The sequence below is a fragment of the Leiobunum rupestre genome, chromosome 10 (assembly GCF_980474605.1).
Source record: "Leiobunum rupestre chromosome 10, qqLeiRupe1.1.hap1, whole genome shotgun sequence".
Lineage (NCBI taxonomy): Eukaryota > Metazoa > Arthropoda > Arachnida > Opiliones > Sclerosomatidae > Leiobunum > Leiobunum rupestre.
This window is the reverse complement of record NC_143393.1, coordinates 36,495,690-36,522,455: the sequence shown is the minus strand read 5'-3', so window position 1 is coordinate 36,522,455 and position 26,766 is coordinate 36,495,690. Positions and strand designations below refer to the sequence as shown.

The 26,766-nt window shown below is 37.4% G+C and overlaps 1 protein-coding gene across 1 annotated transcript in view; it reads left to right on the top strand.

The window, feature by feature from the left end:
• LOC149925546 (pleckstrin homology domain-containing family G member 5-like) overlaps positions 1 to 26,766 on the top strand; it is a 147,909-nt gene that overhangs the window by 83,825 nt on the left and 37,318 nt on the right. The window contains exons 2-5 of the mRNA XM_090161773.1: positions 2,272 to 2,457; positions 4,389 to 4,538; positions 8,834 to 8,925; positions 9,013 to 9,149. Coding sequence (XP_090017899.1) covers positions 2,272 to 2,457; positions 4,389 to 4,538; positions 8,834 to 8,925; positions 9,013 to 9,149 — 565 coding nt within the window. The remainder of the gene's footprint in view (positions 1 to 2,271; positions 2,458 to 4,388; positions 4,539 to 8,833; positions 8,926 to 9,012; positions 9,150 to 26,766) is intronic.

The window sequence follows — 26,766 nt, the reverse complement described above, 5'->3', positions numbered from 1 at the left end:
ATTTTTGCGAAAAGTGATAGCATACGTTTTTCACTTTTGGGAATATTTTAATGAGAACTAGTAACCGAGTGACGTCATCGCAAGAAGAAAATCTCCCCCTAGCGAGACGCTGTCAAAGGCTACGTGTGACGCGTTAGCAAGCGGATGCAAAACTGCGACGAAGCCCGTAATGCAGTCTGTCTTGTGAATAGCTTTCAGTTAAACTTTTGCATGTGAAGAATAGGAAGTATCACACTTATGTAACAATATTATACACTTATGGTAATACATATAACAAGAATATTATTTGAACTTAGGGAGAATGACTGTTGAGACGACATAATCAATTTTGTTTAAATTTAAAATAAAATGAAATATAAATTCATATGTGATTTGTAATGAAATATAAATTCATGTGATTTTTAATGAAATATAAATTCATATGTAATTTGTAATAAAATATAAATTCATGTGTAATTTGTAATAAAATATAAATTCATATGTAATTTGTAATAAAATATAAATTCATATGTAATTTGTAATAAAATATTAATTCATGTGTAATTTGTAATAAAATATAAATTCATATGTAATTTGTAATAAAATATAAATTCATAAGTGATTTGTAATAAAATATAAATTCATGTGTAATTTGTAATGAAATATAAATTCATGTGTAATTTGTAATGAAATATAAATTCATATGTAATTTGTAATGAAATATAAATTCATATGTAATTTGTAATAAAATATTAATTCATTTGTAATTTGTAATAAAATATAAATTCATGCGTAATTTGTAAAAAAATATAAATTCATGCGTAATTTGTAAAAAAATATAAATTCATATGTAATTTGTAATAAAATATAAATTCATAAGTGATTTGTAATAAAATATAAATTCATGTGTAATTTGTAATGAAATATAAATTCATATGTAATTTGTAATGAAATATAAATTCATATGTAATTTGTAATGAAATATAAATTCATATGTAATTTGTAAAGAAATATAAATTCATATGTAATTTGTAATAAAATATAAATTCATATGTAATTTGTAATAAAATATAAATTCATATGTAATTTGTAATAAAATATAAATTCATATGTATTTTGTATTTGGATATATACATTGGTTTTGTATAAATTTAAAATGAAATATAAATGTATATATAATTTGCATTTGGATTTGCAAACACCGTTTTCGTTGACCTTAACTTTGCTTCTCAGACCCAGTGAAAATTTAATAGATAAGTAATTGTGGTTTAAGGGCAAATACTATCAGCTAAATGGCGCGCTTCAGAATGCTCCAAGGAACATCACCCCAGGTATTGGTGTACTCTGGAATACACTTTTTTGATGATTGTAGCCTCTAGAAAAACGCTCAACTCCTCTCTTCTCTACGTTTCTGACGATGGATTTATTGCAAATCGAAATTTCGTGGTAACGTGGGATTCGCGAAGGGGGAATTTATCGATTTATTTTAAATTGCTATTAACAAGCTAATATACAATTTAGAACAACTTAAAACGTCACAAAGTTAAAATGTATAAGTTTAAATTTTAGTGCAATCTCGTTTTCTCGGGAATAAAATAAATTTACCAATGCTACCAACACTTTTCAAGAAATGGGCTGAGCTGCCTCTCCTTATCATTAGTCCACGTTTTTAATGAAAATGCGAACGATAAACAAAATTGCTATTTATATTGCTAAATTTTCGGCGTAAAATGACTGAAGCCTTTTTCCGGATAATTTTCCGTATTTTTCCGAAAAAAATAAAAAAACGTTTTCATTCCATATTGTTTGCAAATCTAAATAAAGCGGCATTTTCGCCTCATTTTTCTAATCTAAAAGTAATACTAAACCTCTAGACTAGTTTAATCTGATTAACAATGTAACACTATTAATGCTATGTAGTATGTTTACGGATATTAGACATTTTATATCGATAAAAAGTTAAAAATATTAAAATCCCTTAAAAAGTAATTTATGTTTCAATTTTTATTTTTCTGATTCGCGGAAAATTTTCTGGAAATTTTTCCGCATTCTATTTTTCCGGAAAATTAACAACACTAATTTCTATGCTCAGAATACCCTGCAATTCCGTCAGGAAATTTCAGATATATATTTTCATAAGCTTATCTATTTGGGGCAATAGATAGCACTGCGGTCTGAATAGTCGTAATAGACATTAAGGGTCTTTCTGTACCATTTTGAATGATGGTGTTGCGGCCATATATATAATATCTGATATGAATCTAATTCCTTTCTTCGATTTTTCTCTCGCAGACAAATAAAAGGAGCAAAAGCCTGACCCAGATTGATCGTATCTCTGTAGGGGCCGGCAGCGCGTCGGACCCGGTGAAGGCCGCGCCGCCGGGTCAAGAGGTCAATAAGGTCATGGTCAAGAGAGCCGAAGCCAACCACTCCCCAACTTCAGCCACGCCATCCCACGAGCAAACCGACTCATCCAAGGTCAGTTTTCAAAACCATGGACAGTAAATTAAGAGGACAGGTTTTCGATACCCTTCCACAGTGCATTTTATTTCTCCCCGCGTATCAATCAGCTCGAGAGACTCCGAGGGAGTCTTGCAAGGTCGTTTGCACCACGTTATCTTAAAATTTCAAAATGGCAATCTATTGCGGTTGATATTGTTACGTAATTTTTGCGCTTTATATTTTAGTAATTTTTAATTTTGGTTTTTTAATTCAATAAAAACTATCAACTGATATTTAGTATATCATATTTAATCTATAAAAACGCGAAAAAATACCTTTTGGCGTAAAAATGTACTTCGTGTTGATCTTTTTTCTTTTTTCGAACAGTATCGTCCACTCTTAGCGATACTTGTTTTTTTTTCAAATAACCTTGGCCGACTCCCTTAGTGTGATTGGTTTACGGGGGCTAAAAACCAGGCTTTTTACCGATCCTCTAAAATCTACTATCCATGGAACACCAATAGCTCTTTACATAAAATACGAAAGGTGACGTGATTACGTTAGATTCATCGTGCAGTTAAAGTTAGAGAGCGCGTGCATATTTTTGTTTTTGTTGAGCTCGCGCGAAAACGCACGAGACCCTCTACGCGGAAATATTAGGAAGCGCGCGCTCCAAAAATTCATTTATACATGATGGCGTATATATTATTTTATAGAAAGAGCTATTATCTCTTATAAAGATGATTTCTAATTTAATCTTGGACAAATAAACTAAAAACGTTTCCACCCAATATACGAAGCACGTGCGTAAAAACGTTAGATAACGAGCTGAAGATATTCGGCTTACGTTGTTCGCTTAATAAATTAGGAGTGTATTTAATATTTGGGTGGAAACGTTTCCAATATCGGACACCGTGGCGCTACAAGCGGCACTGCTCTAAATGAAGCAAGCACGACTAGATGCGGGTTCAATGGTTTATTGATCTCAGGTTTAATTATATTTTAATTGTAAGTCAGCAATTATTCAGGGGAATATCAAAAAATATTTAATTTTTAATTCGTCGTGAAACATTTTATTATTTTTTAATTTACAAGAATTTAATGATAATTTATAGTACCAAATATAAAAATTTAAAATTCGAATGAAAACTCCTAATGTTTTTTACATTAATTATTTAATATATTTATAATGAGTTTAAGAAAGCAGTTCGTAGTTAAACAAAATTTAATTATAAATTTCAATTTCCAAGAACTATTCGCGACCGAAACGAGTCTAGGTGGCGTAACGGCGCTAGCTTCTCCGAGGTAGCGCCTATGATCTAGCGTCTGCTACAGTCAAATTAAAAAGTCATAAGAACGTTTTTTCTTAAATAAAATTATCAAAATACTGGCAAGCGATGCAAAAATTATATTAAAATGCCTAAAAGTCGCAAGACTTCACTTTACTTAATTTTGTACGACAAAATCATTTTCGATATAAATTGAATTGAATTGAATAAAAAGTAAATGAACCGAAGTTATCAGACTGCTATACTCCCCATGTTGTAGACGTTTTCCTTATGAAGTTACATTTTGACCTCGAATTTGAAATTTTGCGCGTTCCTAAGCCAAAAAAAAACGTTTTTGTTTTTATAAAACCATTTTTTATACGTAGAAATAGCTATACCCACGATTCCCAAGTGCAATTTATCGCGTCAAAAGACGGGGATGGAAATTAGCTTTTACTTGACTCGATTTTCTTATATTTTTCATAAGGAAAACGCTCTCTGATTCTGAGCGCTATTTCGACAACTTCAGTTCAGTTACTTCTGATTGAATAATATCATTATTTATAAAGTCAAATTGACGAATAACGATGAGGAAAAACTAATAGCGTTAGCTTTAGCCGCTACCTATCTAGATTTCAATGGCGAACCAAAGGGGGCGTAGCGATAGTTTTCATAAATGACGTCATTTATTTTCCCTAGAACTGTCAAGCATCGGAATCGACAGCGAGCACGCGTCGTCCGACCCCGCCCACTTTGTCTTGTCCACTGGAAACCGATCGGCTGTCTGTCCCCGATGCTCTGGGTTCGGATCCTCGCAGCAAGCCTCGCCTTTACAAATTACCGCGCAAGGTAGGAACAACTAGTATTTTGCTTTACAAATTACCACTAGTATTTTGCTTTACAAATTACCACTAGTATTTTGCTTTACAAATTACCACTAGTATTTTGCTTTACAAATTACCACTAGTCTTTTGCTTTACAAATTACCACTAGTCTTTTGCTTTACAAATTACCACTAGTCTTTTTCTTTACAAATTACCACTAGTCTTTTGCTTTACAAATTACCACTAGTCTTGTGCTTTACAAATTACCACTAGTCTTTTGCTTTACAAATTACCACTAGTCTTTTGCTTTACAAATTACCACTAGTCTTTTGCTTTACAAATTACCACTAGTCTTTTGCTTTACAAATAACCACTAGTCTTTTGCTTTACAAATTACCACTAGTCTTGTGCTTTACAAATTACCACTAGTATTGTGCTTTACAAATTACCACTAGTCTTGTGCTTTACAAATTACCACTAGTCTTGTGCTTTACAAATTACCACTAGTCTTTTGCTTTACAAATTACCACTAGTATTTGGCTTTACAAATTACCACTAGTATTGTGCTTTACAAATTACCACTAGTATTTGGCTTTACAAATTACCACTAGTATTGTGCTTTACAAATTACCACTAGTATTTTGCGATTACATTTCTTACCCGCGTTATCGCGTAATTTGTAAATGACAGATCGAACTACGTAACGAGACTATTAGCTGAGCTGATACGTTTTCAATCATTCCGCGTTGATTAGACAGCGAAATTCCATTTGATCGCAATTGAATTTAGCCAAAAGCGAGCCCTAATCTATTATAGCGGAATGAAATTTTCAACGTAAGGTACGTACTCCAGCCGAGGCTTAAGATTCCGCCTAAGATCAAAGCGTAAGGCCCGAGAAAGATCCTCCTTTAGCACGCACTTCGCGAGTACTTGAACTCTGATACTTCGACGGCAATCAGCCGGCCGCTCCTTTTAAAGCCGCCAAGACGGTACAGTCTGCTTCGTTCGTGTTCCGCTAATTTGGGCAAATAATTGAAGAGCTTATAAAGCGGATTGACCCTAAATCTATTGAGCCCACATCTCTGCGAGTGCTAGGACGTGTTTTGTATGCCAAATACGGACAAGATAAATTTACATTTATTTACCGAAAATTCTTTGTTTTGCCTTTTCTCGTTTCATGCAAAACCGTCTACTATATTTAATCCCTTACTACACTAACACTAGCTTGAAACCAGATGGAACCAGTGGCGTAGGAACGGGGGGTACAGGGGTACAATGTACCCCCTTGAAATTTTAAAGGGCTCCCAATTGTTTTAGTAGGGGCGCAAAAAGCCTGCCGATGATGAGCCACTGTTGCACTTTCGCCTCGCAGCCAGAAGAGCCGGGTTTGATCCCAGATTGTGGCATTGGATAAAAACTTGGAACTACTCCTTCCGCGTTGAGTTTGCAAGTTACCTCCCCACTGGTTAAAGGGGTATCTCCCCGAGTTCTTCGGTTTCCCCTTTCCACAAAAACTGGTTATAGTTAACGTTAATAGGGAGTGTGTAGGGAGCTGTTGGCTCACGTGGCATGAAGGGCTCGCCACCACCCTCCTACGCAACTTAACCCGGCCACTGAATTAAAGGCAGTAACGGTCGCTAGACGACTTGGGCCAAAAGAGTGGTGCCTTGAGTATTAGCCTAGCCAATTTTTATTTTTATTGGTTTCTTTTCGCCGGTTTTCGGACTAAAAGTGTATTATTTTTTCCCTAAAACGTTTTATTCGCCTGTTCCGGGGATGAGAATTACTGCACGCCACAAACTATTCGCTGGTTCCTGAGTGTTAGGGCTACTCTTTTTACTCCTTCTGAAAAGGTGTCAAGGAGTAAATCGGATTTTATCGTCTGCTAGCCAGAATTTATCAGCTAAAAATGCGCCGGAGATTTCTCCAGCGAGGTTCTAAGTTAAAAAAAAACGTTCGCGCACGGCTTCTGCGCATTCATCATGCAACGCGCGAAGTTCATTTGGGGAAATGCCTGGATGAGAAAATAGCTACTAGGAGGTGCAGATTTTGAATACTTACCTCTTAATAACGGGTATATGATCGTCAAAAATTTGGCCTAGAACTTTGCTTATGGGGACCTTATGATAGGCTTATGATTAAAGTGTTATCGAGTGTCGTTGAGGAGAAATCGACGTTTCGCGATGACCCAGTCAGAGTTAGCGCCACCTAGGAGCAACAAACACAACACCCCACACAAGGAGAACGCAACCCGTCAAAAGTCGTGGATTTTCTTGTGTACATTTTTCATTGGCTAGACGCTTTAGCGCCTGTTGCCGTCGGAAGGGGAAAATTCGGAAATTGTCTTCCCCCCGCCCGTAAAACGTTCAGTGTAAAGGCTCGTGACGCTCGTCCAATGAAATTCTTACACAACCCTTCGTTAGCGTGTTTAAAGGCTAGCTGCGTTCTCCTTGTGTTTGTTGCTCCTAGTTTAAAGGCTAGCTGCGTTCTCCTTGTGTTTGTTGCTCCTAGTTTAAAGGCTAGCTGCGTTCTCCTTGTGTTTGTTGCTCCTAGGCGCCACGGTGTATTCTAAGCCAACAACCACCACCGCCAACATCAGCATCGAAAATATGGTTCAGCATCTTTTTCTTAAATATTTAAATGGAATGAGGCTAAAATTAAATTGTTTCGTAAACTTTATGGCATAATGCGATTATGAAAGTTTAAAAAAAATAGGCGCTCGAAAATCTGTGAGTTTCGACGTCCTTTCGTGGTAATGCTCCTTTGAAATAAGGAGCGAAATAAATCTTAAATCTGTGGTGGCGAATATTTAGAGTTGGGGTAAAAACGTTTTTACAAAATGGCTGTCTGTGGCCTTTTCAGCAGATAAATTCTGGCTAGCAGACGACCAAATCCGATTTACTCTCTTTACACCCCCTTTTCAGAAGGAGTAAAAAGAGTAGCCCTAATACTCCGGAACAAGCGAATAGTTTATGGGCCGGAGTAATTCTCATCCCCGGAACAGGCGAATACAACGTTTTGGGGTAAAAAGAGTACACTTTTACTTCGAGAACAGGCGAAAAGAAACCATCTATTAGCTTTTTCGGAATTTTGGTAACTAGTTTAAGTTTTCTATGTGATTAAAGAACTGTCTGGAGAGTTTTTTGATCAGATAAGCGGAATCGTTTAAGTTTGATCTGAGAGGAAAGAGATTTTATCTGCCCCCCGCTCTGAGCGTCCAATATGTCAGATTAACATGAGCGGCTTGTGAGCTGAGATTCAATTTTGAAAAATGCCCATCACTGGAAATAAGCAAAATAATTGTCAACTAAATTAAGTAATAAAAAGCAGACGACTGTTGAATTTTCACGATTGGAAATTTGAGATGTTTTATAGAGAACATTTTGTTCAATATAAAACTCGATAGGTAGCAACACTTTCTAATCGGTATTTAAAATACGTTCTAAAGGTAGCGAAGTGTTTTTGTAATGATTTGCTATTCTGTTCACACTTGAGATATATCATAGAGACTTGGTTATTGGTAATTTGGTATTAGCAATTTAGAAATTTTCTTTGTCGTCGAACCGCCGCCGCCGCCGATTAATTTACTTTTCAGCGCGCCGCCGACAACTTTTGTTCCCGACGCCGAAATTTTCTTTGTCGCCGAATCGCCGCCGCCGCCGCCGCCGATTAATTTACTTTTCAGCGCGCCGCCGACAACTTTTGTTCCCGACGCTGAAATTTTCTTTGTCGCCGAATCGCCGCCGCCGCCGCCGATTAATTTACTTTTCAGCGCGCCGCCGACAACTTTTGTTCCCGACGCCGAAATTTTCTTTGTCGCCGAATCGCCACCGCCGCCGCCGATTAATTTACTTTTCAGCGCGCCGCCGACAACTTTTGTTCCCGCCGCCGATATTCTTTGAGTTTTCTAAGTACCTTCATTTTTTTTTTCAAAAACATTTTGAATTTTTTTTTGAGTTTTCAAAAAGGGGAGAGCCATTTTTCCCCCCCGTGCCAACGCCACCGAAAAAAATCAACGCCACCGCCGCCGCCGCCGGGTGTTTTTCGCCAACCCCGCGGCCGACTGAAATCAAATCGGCGCTACGCTCTAACGAGGGGTTGATCACTTGCCGTAATCGGTGTACAAGCTTGTAGCTTTGACTGTACTAAAATTATTACCTAACTGATTACAGATTTAGCACTACCAAAGGCTGTACTCATTTTTGTACTCCCGTAGTCGGTGTACAGAATTTTAGGAAGTGGTTAGCCCCTCGTGCTCTAATTATGGCTACTACGTTACTTACGAAACTGAAATACGTAAATTAATTTTTGTTTTCATAGATTCCGAGTCAGGAATTCTTCAGCGTGGCATTTGACGTGCTCAAGGAACCTGGTTACGAAATTTTGCCGGCGTCGAAGGATGTCACGTTACGGTGAGCCGGCCACCTTTTATCGCGCTCTTTTGAAATCGCCCTGATTAAATTTGAACCCTTAATCAATCACCCTTGGTTTGTTGGCAGGGAAGCGATCCAGTGTCTGCTCGATCGACGCGGAATCGATTTCTCGGCCGTCGATGTCTTCATGGATACTTCTCCGACACCGCTGTCGCTGCAGGTGGAAACCTACCGTTTGGGAGGAAGCAACCTGCACGTCAAGGGTGAGCCAAAGCTTACTTGTTTCGCTGTTCTCTAAGATACCTTTGGGGATGGAATGTTCGTTTCAATGCCGTCTACCTTAAGTATGCAGGGTGTTTCAAAAAGTTATGCAAAAATCAATATTATATAATGGCATAAAATTGTTGAACTCCACAATTATGGATATTGATATATATGAAAAAAATTATACTTTTAAAAAAGAAATTAAGTTACTTATGCTCAAAAAATAATCTAATGGATTAACCGACAGCGCTTACTACTGTGAATCTTTTTAAATTCTGTATACACTCACATTTTGTGTAATTTAGTTTTTCTTTTTTTTTATGTTTATATAATGTTTTTATTTTTTGTTAAATTTATGTATGTTCTACAATATTTCGTTAGTCTCTTAAACTTACACACCTCTGAAAACCGGGCTTACAAGTCATTAATGAGTTAGCCCACAACCAATGTAAGAAAAAAAAGGATTCCCAATAAAATTTTAAATTTTAAATTTGAGTTGAGAAGTATGCCTGTTTTTTCCCCATTTTCCTACGGTGAGTTAAAAGAGCGCCAGAGAGCTTCAAAATGTGGCCTACTAGCCCCTGGAAGTAGGCTGCAACAAGCGCTAAACCAAGCAGCGGGGAAACGCGAACGTTAAGGTTTGGGTTCGTGTTTTAGGTAATAAAGGACTTTGTAACAAATCGAGGTAACCAGCGTAAAAAAGTAAACTTAAACAGTATTTAAAGTCCCTGCTGCTTGGTGTTTTGCTTATTGCAGCCTACTTCCAGAGGCTAGTGGGCCAAACTTTGAAGCTATCTGGCGCTCTTTTAACTCACCGTAGGAAAATGGGGAAAAAACAGACTTACTTCTCAACTCAACCCCTGCAACTCCTTAAAATGTTTGCTTAACCTTTTAAAACACCCTGTATATTATCTTCTTAGATATAAGTATATTCCTAATGCTTGAAACATAACCATAACTTTATAAGTTCGAAAGCGACTTGCAAACTGGAACACTCGTCAGCATATAATTTATTCATTTCTTCGTTGTGTCATTTTTGAGGGGTTTTCCTATTTCCGGCTTTCCTCACGCCCAAAATGGTGCTAGCATATTATTTTCGTGAAAGTATTTTTTCTAAAAAGCCCTCACTTGGTGCTCTACCCATACCTAAAATAGAAATAAAATGGCTGCCAGGAGAAAACGACTAGAAACTTTTGATTGGGACTGTACCTTTTGTTGAAGTTTCGGAATAAAAATAAGTTATATCTGGAAAATATTGTTAATACGTTGCCTACGTTATGGCCCAGGCACGTGCAGCCTTTGATTTTAATGCCGCGACGATTTATTTCGTTGCTTCTGATTCGCGAAAGATGGCGCACCGATCTGGACCTAATAAGAAGTTTTCATGAAGTTCGTTATGAACTTATTCAAGGTGCCATTTAAATAGAAGTGAAGAGAAGCACATTGTGAAAAACTAAATGAAAAGAGACTTAAAACGGTTTTAAAATTCACAATTTATTTAATTAAAAATCCAACGTTTCGGAGGAACTCTTCCTCCTTCTTCAGCTGGATTTTTACAAGGTCTGACAGTATAATGATAAAATTTTGGGACGAAAAAACATTTATGCGCTTTATACATATAGTTGCTACTGTTCTTTAGCCGCGAGCTAAATAAATAAATTGTGAATTTTAAAACCGTTTTAAGTCTCTTTTCATTTGTCATTTAAATAGGCTATCACCCTAATTGAATTCATTAGGAAAGTTTGTAAATAATGAAGAATTTCTTGGTATTAAAAAACGTAGTTTGTAAGGTTTAACTTTATATATTGAGACACAAAACAATATTTTATATTAAAAACAATTACTCAAATATGTGTCTTCACTTTTCTTATTCTTATCCCAAATCTGTGGGGTAGGTACATTTGTTCGAATTTCAATCGTCCGAACGGTGGAACAAATGTTCGAATTTCATTCGTCCGAACCGCCGAAATAACAAATGTTTCAATTGTTCGAATCGGACAACTTGTTTGTTTCATTCGTCCGAATCGGTAGCATCACTTTTCCGAATTCTGTCAATAAATTAGTATTTCTTATTGCTGTTTTTTTTGGTCCGGAATTTTTTTAGTGCAAGAATTAAAAATAAAAAACTACATTGTAAATATCGTTGTTTTCAAGGGCGTATCCAGGATTTTATTTCAGGGGGGGTTTTGAGGGAAAATTTCACTATTTTTATAAGGCACCCCCCCCCCCCAGTCATCGCCCTTGGTTGTTTGTTCAAGTTGTTTTTTCTTAATTGCTGCTATATCTATATATTGTATATTTAGTTAGGTTAGGCTAGGTTCACGTTAATGTTACTATTTTCTTATATTAACAATATTTAAAAAAAAAACAATTCCTAATGTTCGAAAAAACGGACAAACGATTATTCGAACAAATGAAATTCGCCAGTAAAGTTAATATAAATTGAACGACTAAATCACCAACAATAGTTGTTATAATTTTTTCGGGCAAATGAAATACGTTTTCGGACATACGATCCTGTTTTCCGACATTCGGACAAATGATCATTCTTACTGTACCACCGTTCGGACGAATGAAATTCGAACAAATGTACCCAAATCAAATCTGTTATAATAGATTTGTGGATGTTGACTATTGAAAGTTGAAACTTTTCCGTTGCCTTGACAACGGGGAATCAGATACGAGAGAACCAAATTGTCGAACTAAAATTCCAGAAATTAATTAAAGAAATTTCGCGTACACGGGCCTTAATAAGAACGTAGGCAAGGCTGAAAACCTCGCCGTTGCCTACGCAACCTGGTCCAGATATTGGAGATCCTAGTGACCGTAATTGGTGAAATAAAATGCCAGAAATAATTTAATTAAATTTCGCGTGCACGCGCCTTTGTAGTCAACGGTTTGTAAATATCCCTACGCTGTAAATTTCTACATCTTGCATACCTGTGCTTTGAAAAGAATTATCTGTATTCAGCCTGTGTCGGCTTTATCATTGACACCTGTATTGTGATAAAGCCCTGGTTATTAGAGATGCCAATGTATCTATCTGATTCTTCGAAAAAACCAGAGAGTGTGGTGCCACCTATTAATGGCCAAAGAAGCTAAAATTTGAAATGGCGAAACAATAACGTCGTCAGAGAACCATTATAGAGTATTATAATTAAACTATTTATACTATACTTACAAGGAGACCACCCGAGGTGTTACACACCGATTTTGTTCAAACTCGGAGGATTGGTAGACCTTCATGTAACTTGAAAAATCCTAAAGGGATTTTATTCAATGGGCAACGGGTTTGCCATGGCAACGAAAAATGTTTTTGACAACATAAAATAACATGGGATTTTGAGCGATTTCCCTGTGAAAAAAATTAAAAAAATTGTTCAAAATGTGACCAATTTTGATTTTTTTCGTCCATTTTTATCAATTTTTTTTATAATTTTGGTATTTTAATTTTTTTTTTTCAATTTCGTAAAATGTTTCACAGGGGGGGACCCTTGGAATCGGTCAAAATCCCATGTTATTTTCAATGGGAAAATTTCCATTTTATGTTGTCAAAAACATTTTTCGTTGCCATGGCAAAACCGTTGCCCATTCAATAAAATCCCTTTAGGATTTTTCAAGTTACATGAAGGTCTACCAATCCCCCGAGTTTGAACAAAATCGGTGTGTAACACCTCGGGTAGTCTCCTTGTTAGTGTTAAAAAGTACTATAATTTAAGTTATTGTGAAATTTACAAACAAGTCAATCAACTCGAAGGGTACTTTTATGTCCCAAATTTTGGGTTAAAATAAAGCTTAAGCATCTTGTTTTGATTTTGACGCAAGCGAAATCTGTTGCAAAAATAACTACCTCACGTGGAGCCCACACTTTTGCTGATTCAACAAAGTGTTGAAGGACATATATTTGAGATTCCGTGTTAAACGAACCTCTTGAGTATCAGAAAACGTGTATTCAATTTATTTAGGTGATTTCCTTTACCTCTTCGGATAGCGTGGGTCAATATGGTTTGGAAAAATGAAATACTCTATCATCAAGTTGACAAGATTTCTAAAGTCTTGTGAACTTGACGGATAAATTAAAATAAGTAATTAAAGTTAAATAAAAACCGTTTTCAAAATTCTTCTTTTAACGATGTGGCCCTGTAGCCACCCTTATGACGTCATATTGGTAAGTATTTCCAATGGGCCAATGGCTGATAGAAAGTCTTCTATGTTTGGAAGATTTTTTTTTACATTATCGCCTTGGCCTCCATTGCTCTGCCCAGAGGCGTATCTAGGGTATGGCAGACATGGCGCGTGCCATGGGCGCAACTCGACGGGGGGCGCCAAATTATGTTTTAATTTTTTTTAATGTTGATATTTCTGTCTCCATTGCGAGTTGTGAACGATCTTTTAGCAAATTAAAACTAATACACAATTATTTGAGAGCTTGAATGGGCCAAGGAAGGTTGTGTGAACTTGCTTTGCTTAGTATCGAGATATAACAAACGAAACAAAACAGTATTCAACTATATTATTGACAAATTTTCGTCAATCAAAGCAAGGAAGGTAACACTAAGTTTGTTTCGAATTACACAATATTTATTGTATAATAAAAGATAATAGTTATTAAAAAAGAATTAAAGTTTCACTTATATTCCATTTCCTATAGTTCTGACCACCTGGGAAGGGGGGCAATTTCTATGGTTTGCCATAGGCCAAATTTTCCTAGCTACGCCACTGGCTCTGCCGCCATAGCTTTAAAGCAACTGTCGGCTCTATCATGGCCACCTGTATTATTATAAGGCCCTGGTTATTAGAGATGGCAATGTATCTATCTGACTCTTCAAAAAAATGACTTTACTGGAGAGCGAGGTGCCATCTATTGATGGCCAAGGAAGCTAAAATTCAAAATAGCGAACCAATAACGTCATCGGAGAACCATTGCAGAGTATAATAATTAGACAACTTATACTCTACTTAGTGGACTCTAATCTAAATTATATATCCCATATGAAATATATTGTTAAAAATTACTGTAATTTAAGTTATTGTGAAATCTACAAACGAGTCAATCAACGCGAAGGGTACTTTTATGTCCCGCCTTTTGGGTGAAAATGTAGCTTAAGCATCTTGTTTTGATTTGGACGCTAGCGACATCTGTTGAAAAAGAGCTACTTCACGTTAGAGCCGACACTTGCTTTAAGATTTAAAATAGACTCGTTGACAAATTGTGACCATTATTTACGTCTTAAGCGATTAATTGCTATTAATAGTCGCAATTTTAATTATAAAATATAATTACGAGTTCATAGTTACCATTAAAATTACAGTGAAATCAGCATTTTGTTAGGCCTTTGTACCATAAAAAAATAAATTTCTTAACGGTCGGCTCGTTAGATGGCTCCAGGTTCTCCACAGTTTATGTTTTATCATGAAGGAATAGTATGAGGGGTATTCGTGGGCGGTGCCAAATCCAACACCGTTATAACAATAGGCGAAACTATAAAGTAAATTTTGGTCTTAACCAACTTACTAAAATGGGAAAACAAAATCACGTGAATACCATATCACAGCCAACTTCGATTCGGTAACTCTTGTTTTTAGTTGGCCGTGCGACGGTAAAGATGCCAAATCCAACACCGTTATAACAATTCGCTCTCGCCTCAGGGGAGCTGTTGCGGGAAAAATTGATTATCGTGGGTGGCCTTTTCATTCGATCGGCAGAACGCGTCTCAATTATTAAGAATATATAAAAGCATTTGAAAAGAGAATTAAAGTTTGAATATTTCTAATTCATGCATAATTAAAAATGATTCTTAAAGGAGAACTGTCACCACCCTAAAATTGGTTAAAAACCATTTAAATGGTTATACAAAAATTTCATGTTAATATTTCCAGTATTGGATTTATTAAAAGCAACCAAATTTCTGGTTTTATTCCCCCCCCCCCCCCACTAGAGAATCTCAGAACCGCTTGGTTGAACCTACCTGCAGCGCCATCTCGTTAATATTTTTTCGCCGGTTTTATCGTTTTTCGGTCGGAATTGCCGTCTGCTACGACATTTTCCTTGGCTTTTTAACCTAGTTATATTGGTAGATTGTAGTTAATCGTGTTTTTAATATGCCGTACACGCCGCCCTTTCTCAAATTTTTGCCGCTTCATTCTTTTGGCGCTGCACGCAGGTTCAACCGCGATTTCTGAAATTTTTGAAGCCGTTTGATGTAGGTTGCGGAAAAAGGAGCGTAACTTTTTAAATACGGTTCCAATAACTATAAAATTTCAGGGACATAATTATTAATATATTTTCTATCTTTCTATAAAAAAACCTCGTAAATTTTGGTTTTGGTGACAGTTCTCCTTTAAGGCTTTAAAACATTATTTACAATTCGGAGTACATAGGCCAAGAAATTCTAAATGGAAGGATGTGTACTGTTTAATTAATTTCGTCGTTAGTAGTTCACCCACCCATCTTAAGATTAAAACACAAGTTTTAATGCACATTTGCGGGCGAATAAATAAATGAAACTCTAGATATATAACTTCTCAGAATCAGGAAATGAAACTGAAAATCGTATTACATTAGATATTAGTTAGTTTTAAAGATAATACCCCCCGAGTAAAAGAAGATGGATATCTCATTAAATAATCATCTAAAAATAACTAAATTATTTTACACTCAAGATAAATTTTTATTTATACGTAGAAACGTAAATTTGAAATATTGTTATACGCAGAAAAATAACACGTAATTTCAAGCAAAATTCAATCGAATTTAAATTATTCATAATTAATTATTTAAGATTTAATATAATGAATTTTATTTCAGTAAAAAACGTATCTACTTTTATGTTTGAGATTAATAAATAGTCTACATTTTACAAATAATGTATTTATAATTTATTAGCTGATGATACGATTTTTAGGAGAAGTAAGCTCCATCCACCTAAAAAAATCAAATCAGCATTTAAACATATATTACTTTTTAAGGGTTTTTATTCTAGACTAATCCGGAGGTTTAGTTTTACTTTTGTATTCGACAAAATAAGGCGAAAATGCCGCGAAATTAAAATTTGGCGTCTGAAATTGAAGCTCGTAAAAATGTTCTGGTAGCCCTGTTGATGAAAAGCTGCTTTCCATACAGTATCTACTATCCTACTGTTAAGTCTATTAGTTTAAAAAATAGTTGTAGCGTGGGATATCACTTTTAGGGCTTTGTGATTCATTTCCTTAGTATTTAAGAGAACACAAATATTAAAGGTAAGCTTCATTAGTTTTTATGTTTTACGAGTTAAAAGCTTTAAAGGATCAAAATTAGGAAAAGTACACGACCTAAAATGGCAAGGCTTAGAATCTACAATCGCTCACGTGGTCTATGTCTCTGCTACAATGTAATAAGCTGGGATTCCCCTGGGAAGAAATATTCTTTTTTAATCCTACTGAAAGATCCTACTAAAGGTGATATTGGGCGGGGGGTTACCAGCCGTACCTAGCCCAAATGGCGCCCTGGGCAAAAAAAACAAAATGGTGCCCCCAGAACCTTAGGTAGAAATTTTTAATTTTTCAATATCAAATTTAAATGAAAATCTTTGATTTTGCGCCCAAACACTTTGGCGCCCTGGCCCCCTGGGCCACTGCCCCGCTCACCCTACTCAAGGGACGGTTCTGGTTGTAACGGGGAAAATAATAAAAATGGTAGCCCCAGGCGAAAGCGCCGCAAATTATCTATATTAGGCTAATCATGGAATGAAAATCCTTTTTTTTTTCGGAAAAATACGGAAAATTTTCCGACTTACAACTCTAGTTGAAAATAACACTTACTTACAAGTGTTAGTAAAAGGTTGAATTATTCAATCGGAACATAAATAGATCCCGATTTTTAGATTTGAGAGCTAACTCGCTCAAAATGTCTGCCAGCTGGAGTAAAATGGCGTAAAAACCTTAAAATGTACTTGCTGAATTTTCCAATAATTTTATCAGACAACCCAAAACATTAGGGCTACAGTCGCTTCAAATTTTAAAAATTGTCATAAATCGTTTTATTTTAGAGAAAATCGACTGTATGGGACGCGTCCGTCTAATTTCCAGAACATGCAAACGAGATAGTTTATCCGATCAATTGAAATGGGTCAAAATGCAAACGAGATAGTTTAAGCCCGAAACTAATCTGAATTCATTGTAAGCCGACAAATGCAATGCGAGCAGATTTCGGAAATGTGATTTATAACTGAATCTGATGAGATGAATTATAGTGGATGAGATCTTATCGATTACTTGTAATAAAGAATCAGACACAATTTGAGATCCGTTTTCTGGGCGAAGAACCATAACGGATGAATCTCATCTAAGGCTAGGCGCCAACTAGCTCTCCGTTTCGTATCCGCCCTGCCTTCCACAAGGCATTGTCTCCGTTACGAAGCCAAGGCTTGTGAAAGGTAGGACGGAGACGTTACGAAGAGCAGTGGGCGTCTCCCTTAACTGATTATCTTCAGGTATCTCTAAAATTGGCGATCTGATAAATTTAATCAGTTGGCCGTTGGGAGCGCTATTTCAGTCCTCAAACCAGCCGGGGACATTCACATTTAATTGTAAAGACGGTCGGTGGACAATGGAATTAGAGTGCCTGTCTGCTAAGAATTAGCCATTTCTTTTCCACTTTACCAAAACTCTACTCACCCGCTGCTCCTGGCCTGAAGGACAGCTTTTGACCGGGCTACAATGGGTTTGGATCCGGGGATACTCGTATAACGAAACTATAGATCGATTTACAATTTTTGACGGGCAAAGACGACTTTAAAGGGGGAAAATTCATCCGAGGTAACGTGGTGATGGCGTTATTTGTTAGTAGATGGCGCTCTGATAGCAACATGACGTCATAATTTTGATTTTCAACGATTGGTTGAAAGTTTTCAGTTTTTAGTGGAGAACGGTTTTGTCGAGATTTAAAATACAAAATTTTCTTCCCTGATTGGATAGTTTAAAATTGTATTATAGTGTCATCTATGGCGGAGAGTGCTAACTACTGTTAAAATTAATCGTTAATTTAAATTACAAAAATTATATATTTTTAATAGAGATTTAAAGTACTATAATTTAGTAATTAATTAATAACTTTTTAAAAAAGTTTATTTTTCATAAACTTTATAGTGTCGCCATCTACCTCAAACATTATTAAATAGGAAGGTACCTCGGGTGGATTTCGCCCCTTTTTGTATATTTCCCTGTAGGCAATATGTGAATGCGTCTATTGGGGTGAACGAGTAGGAGTTGTGTAGGTGATGATAAGCTTAAATTTTATAAATAAGGGTTTGCCGAGGTATTCATTTCTAAAATATTGCGTTTTACTTAAACAATAAGAAAGTAATAAACATGAGTATACACTAACTACTCTGCAGAGGTCAAATTAAAAATAATACACGTGATAAAATAAAAATAATATAAAATCAACATTCAAATAACCACATCAATGCCAATCCTGGTCCTCAGCCGACTTCATCGCCTAGCCCCCGTAACGGGGCTTTCCCTCTTAAATATGTAAATCATACTTATACTTCTGGGCAGTCCAACTCTCTCTCCTGTCGGTGTTTCATGGTGTAACAGGTCCTCGCCTTTTGGCTAATTTTGTTTTCGACTCGAATTTTTATGGGTTCCTCGTCATTTTTCTTTGGAGACCCTAGGTCACCTTCAAATCACCAGTATGGTGTTCCTCACCCTTTTCCGGACCCAGTCAATCCCTGGACGTGGGACCCCGTGCGTTTTTAATTACGAGTATTCTTGGTTTGGGTGGCATCAAAGCACACCATAAAAACACCAGGCGCGCGAAGCTCCGAATTCCGTACGATAATGGTCATTTGTGTCCGTTACAACTCACCGACCGAGAACGTTAGCCGTTCAACATTGCAGGGGGCAGAGAGAGAGGCTATTGTTGGAGTTCTCACACACGTGCGACAATTTCACAGAAATACATTTGCAAAGAATTCAAGGAAATAACACAATCGTAAGATACAAAATAAAATACAAAATGACTAACATACCAAACGGTACCCCGGATTCCCAAGTTGATAATTAGGGACCGTAAATAGGAAATGAACTGCGGGAGATGGAGAGGGGACAGCTCGTTTACACCATTAAGATAACGTCACCAAGATGCAAAGATTCCGGCGGGGACACGGTAGCTTTTGGCCATAAACCAGCATGGACCCCAAGCGACAACTGGCCTTCGGTCCGTAGCCATTACAAAGAGAAAGGGGTTTGGCTAAGAACAGCTGGTTCACACAGTCCTACCCAAACCTCAAACGGATACACATGGGGATCATTTGAAAGAGAAAGAATTTTAATAAAAATATTTACGATCAAGCTAAAAGATTTTGAAGATTTCTCTAAAAGTTATTTAAATAATGTTCAGTAAAAGAATAAACCAAAATCATTTCTTTGTCTCAAAATCCTTGTGAATATTTTCCGGAAAGTGTGGGATTTTCGTGTCTCGAACATTGGCAATTTTAATTAATTACTTATTTATTACCATGATTAATAAAAGGTTTTTCTGCGTAACTCAAATATTTTTTTAAATTATTTAATTTATTTTAATACATTTTGTCACTACTTAGTGGTTTTGTTAACAAGGCAACCCCTTAAGGTACAACCCTGTGAAAATCACGATTTATGTAGACCTTTTTTTGATCTTCCTTACCCGTTTTTGGTTAAATAGAGATTTTTCTGAAATAAAACTTATGATATGTTTTGGTAAATTTTAAACTTGACGAACCAACTTAAAACCATATATTTCGTCTTTTTTATGAGATTGGCGTAACATAATTGGATTTCATTCATTAAATAGGTTAAAGTTAATAGTGAGTGTAGGGAGCTGTTGGCTCGCGTGGCATGAAGGGCTGGCCACCACCCTCCTGCGCACTGTAGCCCGACCACCTGGATTAATGGCTTTAAAAGTGGCTTGATGACTTAGGCCTAAGGTGGTGCCTTGGGTATTAGCCTAGCTGATTATTACTTTACTCTAAATCGGTTTAGAGTACATTTCCAATTTAGATCCATAATTATTTATAATTGACCTTTTAAGTCACACTTAAGCTATCGTACTCGAGATTTATATAGTCGTACAGAATTTACAGATTATGTTATTATAATATTTATTACAAGTTTCAACACTTCAAAACATGTAACAACTGCTATTTTTAAATTAGCGGGCTCTTACTCGCCTATGATTAGTGACAATTTATTTGAGGGTTTCTCTAATGAGTCCTCACCCCATCTGGTGACAATAAACGTTACTATAAATTTACAGTTTCCCAATAAATAAAATGTGTGTTGTTTTTTTAATTTCTACCTGACCCTCACCGCGGTTTGTATATGCATACGCCACATAGGTCATTGACGTCGCTAGGCATGCTGGGTACGGTTGGAAGTGTATTTTCCCGAATTATTAGTCAATCACGCGAAGGGTTTTCGAGAAGGCTTAAAATAGTTTCCCTTTACTTTGGCCAGAGGGCGCTCGATCGGAGAGTTTCTTCCGCTCCAAATCCTCCGCATAGTGCCGAATCGCCCTTTCCCGTCGCCAATCCTTCTTCCTCTGATCCCTCTCAAGCTCTCTATGTCTGTCTTGGACTTCAGTTTTCCCAGGAAATAATATTTTATTTCCCGCTCTATCCTCGAGACAAATAGTTCAACCGTAAAAAAAATCTAAGAAAGGTAGATGGAAATCTTTTTCATTTTTACATAACGTAATAAGATTTTTGATATTTGTTTTATTAAGAATGTATTCGGCTGAACGGAGAATAGAAGGGTATAGCACCTGGTTCGTCTCGTGATACCCGAGGGAAAAGACACGCCCCTCCGCCTTTCCCCGCGTAATCTTTCACCCATTTTCCCGGGAAGGGGGGTAGACACTCCGGGATGATTGGGAGCTCTCTCAACGAGACATCATGAAAACAGCGACTATAGTTTTTTGATTATTGAATTATTTATTGATGCCATACACAGAGTACATTTGTTGGAACAGGAGTAATTACATCACCCTAATCCACATGAGCGAAAAGCTCGTGCGTGGAATGGGATTCTAAATAAATTAACAAGTTTTACCTTTTGAAACGGCAGAAACTATGTTTGTAACATAAAAAGAGAACAATTTAACGAATTTCAATAAATTAACATCACGATAATTTATTTCACATTAGTACGAAAATAATATAATAAAGTTTATTATTATACACCAGACGACTGTGCCATACAACCCTGCGCAAAATGGCGTCGCTGAACGTGCAAACCGAACGATGGTCGAAAAGGCAAGATCCATGCTAGCTGATGCCAATTTACCAAATATATATTGGGCTGAAGCGCTAGCCACTGTGTGCTATCTGAAAAATCGTTCGCCTACGGTTGCAGTAAAGGACATGACCCCTTATGAAGCTTGGCACGGCAGAAAACCAGACTTAAGCGGTCTGCGTGTTTTTGGATGTCGGGCGTTTACTCATATACCAAAAGAGAAGAGGCGAAAATTGGACGAGAAATCCACGGAACTGATGTTCGTCGGGTACAGCGATACCACGAAGGGATACCGTCTGATTGATCCGGAAACGCACAATATAACAATTTCACGAGACGTTACTTTCGTAGAAAGCCAGATGGCAAGAAGCCATGCTCCCCAAGCGGACCCTGGACCGTTATACGTAGAAGTGTTTCCTAATACACCCGTCATCACCGGAGCCATCGTGGCAGCACCGATCGCTCCAGAAGTCGACATCCTCGATGGCCAAGGGCCAGGAGAGGCCCGGGCAGATGTCGATGGAGTAGCCTTCGTAGGCCACCCCCCCCCCCCCCCGAAATTCCAATTCCAATAGACGTACTTCCGGAGCAGGAAGCCGAGCAACCTGTTCGTAGAAACCCCCCTCGAATTTGTGGACCACCACGGCGATACGGATACGACGAATATGCTGAGTTCACGTCCGAATCCCCAAATTACGACGAGTGGACCGTATATGATCACTTGATGATTACGCCCTGCTAGAAATGGAAAAAGAAAACGTCGAAAGTCGAAATGCTGATCCGCAGTCACTCGAAGAAGCTTTGAGTGAACCAGACGCTGAGAAATGGAAACAGGCAATACAAGAAGAGTACGAATCTGTCATCAAGAACAAGACTTATGACTTAGTCGACCTACCCGAAGGACGCACCGCAATAGGAAGCAAATGGGTATTTAAAATTAAACGGAACTCAGAAGGATCCGTCGTTCGTTACAAAGCCAGGCTCGTGATTCAAGGATGTTTCCAGAAGGACGGCATCGATTACGAGGAGACGTTTGCGCCGGTGGTGAAGTATACGACGTTACGCCTACTCATCGCACTGGCAGCAATTAACAACTGGGACATTGACCAGATGGACGTCGTTACCGCTTACCTAAATGGGGACGTCGAAGAAGACATTTATACGCGTCAACCCCGAGGATACGAAAAGAAGAACCCAAAAGGAGGACTTTACGTGTGCAAATTAAACAAGGCCCTTTACGGTCTAAAACAAGCCGGAAGGACTTGGTACGCGAAACTGGACAGTATGCTGCGTGGCATAGGACTGAAGTGCGCACAGTTCGATTGCTGCGTGTACTATCAAATCGAAAAAGTCGACGTTTTAATCGTTGCTGTTTACGTGGACGATTTGCTTATATTTTCGAACGACAGGAAGGCGAAATCTTGGCTCCAAGGAGAACTTCGTAAGAATTTCGAAATGACAAATCTTGGCGAGGCTCACTTCATCCTGGGTATTCGTATCCTGCGAGATCGAGAAAAAGGCACAATCAGTTTGGATCAATCGACGTACATCGAAGATCTTCTGCGCGAATTTCACATGCACGATAGCAAACCGGTCGTAACTCCAGTCGACAAAAATTGTGTTCTATCAAAGCTAATGGCTCCTCTATCCGAAGCAGACAAAAATGAGATGAAAGAAATCCCGTACCGTTCAGCGATCGGAAAGCTGCTATACGCGGCGCTGGCAACTCGACCTGACATAGCTCATGCGGTGAGCATGCTCAGCCAGTATTGTTCCAACCCTGGAAAACCACACTGGACGGCAGCTAAACGCGTGATGAGGTATTTGCGAGGAACGACGAATCTCAAGCTCGTCTTCACCAAATCCGGAAATTCGACGCTTGCCGGACACGCAGACGCTGACTACGCGAATTGCGTTAACGACCGACGTTCCTTCACCGGCTATGTATTTCGTCTGGCCGGAGCGGTGGTTTCGTGGAACTGCAAGAAACAGCCGACCCCAGCATTGTCCACTACCGAGTCGGAGTATATGGCGCTAACGAGCGCGAGTACCGAAGCAATCTGGCTCCGTCGAGGCCTGATTGAACTGAAATTGCAGGGAGCACGTGAACCCACGCACATCCTATGCGATAATAAGGGCGCGGTGGATCTATCGAAGAATAGTCTCTACCACTCGCGCACAAAACACATCGACGTGCGACACCACTTTCTCCGAGACGCGGTAAACCGGAAACTTGTGAAAGTCATCTGGATCGGAACAGACAAAATGGTAGCAGATTCGCTAACGAAGCCAGTTGAGCGAGCCAAATTGGATTACTGCAACAAAGCGATGGGACTCAGTGAGTAATCTGAGAAACCGCCCAAACACGGGAACAAGGGAGAGTGTTGAAGATGACTGATTAAAAGTATTAATTTGTTGTATAATTGACATTTCTACCTTTATAGTTTACGAGTTATTCCCGCGTTTCTTTTGTATTTGGTTGGTTTAATGCCCAGCGTATGATGCTGCCCGCCGTCCTCGTAGGGTGGCGTCATCTAGTGATAATAAAAATAGTTTTTAGTTCTTAAAATTTGCAACAACGTGTGACCGTACTTTTTCTTTCTCTCGCTATTATTGTGTGGATCTTTCGGCATTCAAAACCCTTCCAATTATAACAATTATCACTCTCAATAAAACGGGTGTTATACATATCATATATTCTTCGCTAACACGAGTACATTCTAAGCTTTATACATCGAAGATGATTTTAATTTTCCACTCGATAATCGATTAGACTGAATATCCGAAAAAACGCAATGTCATTGTTAACTTGAAACCTTTCATTTTTTTCTTGGAAAAGGATTTTCGAATTCATTTTTCTTCAGTCGTGGGAATAGTTTTAAAAATTAAACGTAAGACCATAAGCCTATTATAATATCCCCCTAAGTAAAGGATTAGCATAGTTAGTACCATCTTTTACATTTAAAATATTCTCCTATTTGGTATAATAGCCACGCTCGGGCTGATAAATTCCACACAGAACGGGTCTAAATATCAAATTTAGAGAAAAAATACTTTTATTTCTAATAGCAATTATTCATTCTGATGAATTATTTTGCCAAGATAACTTTTGTTAATTTTAACGTTGAAAGAGAAAATATTTTGAATAAACCTTGTCAGGAATCCAAACCTTTACTTGGTCATTTTCCACGGAAATTTTTCCGACTTACAACTCTATTCCAAACAAATAACGTTAACAGCATAGGAAAATTGGATACATCTTTCTGATAAAGATATTATTTATTTCTGACAAGAATCCATACCTCTACTTGGAATGCTTATCCTAGCGTATCGCGTATGGTAAGATCTCTCTGACGGCTTTGGCCCCGCCTACGAGAGATAAAAACCCCTCTGCGCGTGATCCCCTCTCACGTTATTGTTTGTTAAGTTATCATAGTGACGTCAAAAAAACCGTCAGCCACATCGAGACGAAATTCTGCCGCGATAAGCATTCCAAGTAGAGGTATGGATTCCTGCTGGCGGCGGAGATTTCTCCCGAGTTGCTCTAATTTTAAAAACGTTCGTGCACGACTTGTGCGCATTCATAATGCATACTTTTCATAAATGCGTAGTTGTGGACGTAGTCACTAGGAGGTGCCGGTTTATAATGCCTAACACTCTTTACTTAGGGGGAGCTTATGATAGGCTTACGGTAAAACCAGTTCCAAATTGTGTAATGTTTGGCGCATAAGCAGGCCCGGTGGCTAGTAGTTGGCCCCACCGGCTATCCAATCGTGTTGGTCCCATTTCCCGTTCATGCCAAATTTTTCGTCTTTGCCCCCAATTTGAGTTGGCCCCGATCGCCAGTTAGCCTCCCGGGCCAGTCCGGGCCTAAGCATATGTTAAAACGAAATACATTTTTCACATATTATTATACTTATATTTTCTGAAGAGATGTTTTGGGCCATTTATTAATTTTATACGGTCAAATTTAAAATGTACACACCAAAAGCAAAACATTGTAACTTAGAATTATCATATATTTTTCACGGAAATTTTAAGATCGCATGCATTTGTTAAATTTCAAAATATGGAAACTATTTTGAACGCTTTAGATTTTTCCCACCCACGAATTAAAATTATATTTTCCCAAAATCAAACATTTTGACTTACCATATTTTAGATCTAATATGATACCTAATTTAAATTTGACAGAAGCATACTTTCAATATATTCAATCTTATTAAAAAATATTTCTGATAAAACTCGTAAAAGTGGATGCTTTCAAATTCGGTCTGCGAGATTTAGTAGCGCTCGATCACGTGACTAGATTACAGGGTTATGTGACCCCCTTCTTGCCTTACCATTGGCCAATTTCCTTTTTATTTTGGCGGTCCCGGACCAGGGAATTGAAACAAAAAGACCGTACTAAAGAGAAAAAAAAAATCCATCGATATCGGAATTGTCCCCTAGATGGCGTTTCTAGTTCTATTCCACTTATCCGGCGAAAAGTAATGGCTCCAGGAGGGGGTCATATTGTCTTGTCCTCGTTTCGTTTTTCTTCTAAATGGCGCCCCCCCCTTTTATACTCCCTCCCCCTTCGCCGCAACTGTCAATGCCAGCTGACGTCCCCAAGAACAGTTGAGATTTGAGCTATAGCAAGAACGTATTGGGGTTAGTAAGAACCTGCGAGTCGACCCATTTACGGAACCAAGACGTTCTACCAACTAAAGAAGAACTATGAAACATAGTGTGGTAATAATTTTAATGTTGGAATTGATAATTTAAATGAACAAACAGTTCATAATAAACATGGTTTGATCGATAATAAAATTAACAAATTATTATTAAAATTAAAACTAGGTAATTATTAAAACGAACACTTGGTAATTATTAAAACAAACACTTGGTAATTATTAAAATTAGCACTTGGTAATTATTAAAACGAACACATGGTAATTATTAAAACGAACACATGGTAATTATTAAAACAAACACTTGGTAATTATTAAAATTAGCACTTAGTAATTATGAAAATTAGCACTTGGTAATTATTAAAATGATCACTTGGTAATTATTCAAATGAACACTTGGTAATTCTAAAAAGAACACTTGGTAATTATTAAAACGAACAATTGGTAATTATGACAATTAGCACTTGGTAATTATTCAAATGAACACTTGGTAATTATTAAAACGAACACTTGGTAATTATTAAAAATGATTAAATAGTACTTTAAATGGAAGTTGGTAATTAAGAGGATTAAATCCAAATTAGAAATAAATTGATATTTCAAATGTTTGGATATTAATTAAAATGATCAATTGATTATTAAAACGAACCAGTTACGGTAAAAAAAATCATTACAATTATTAGATCGT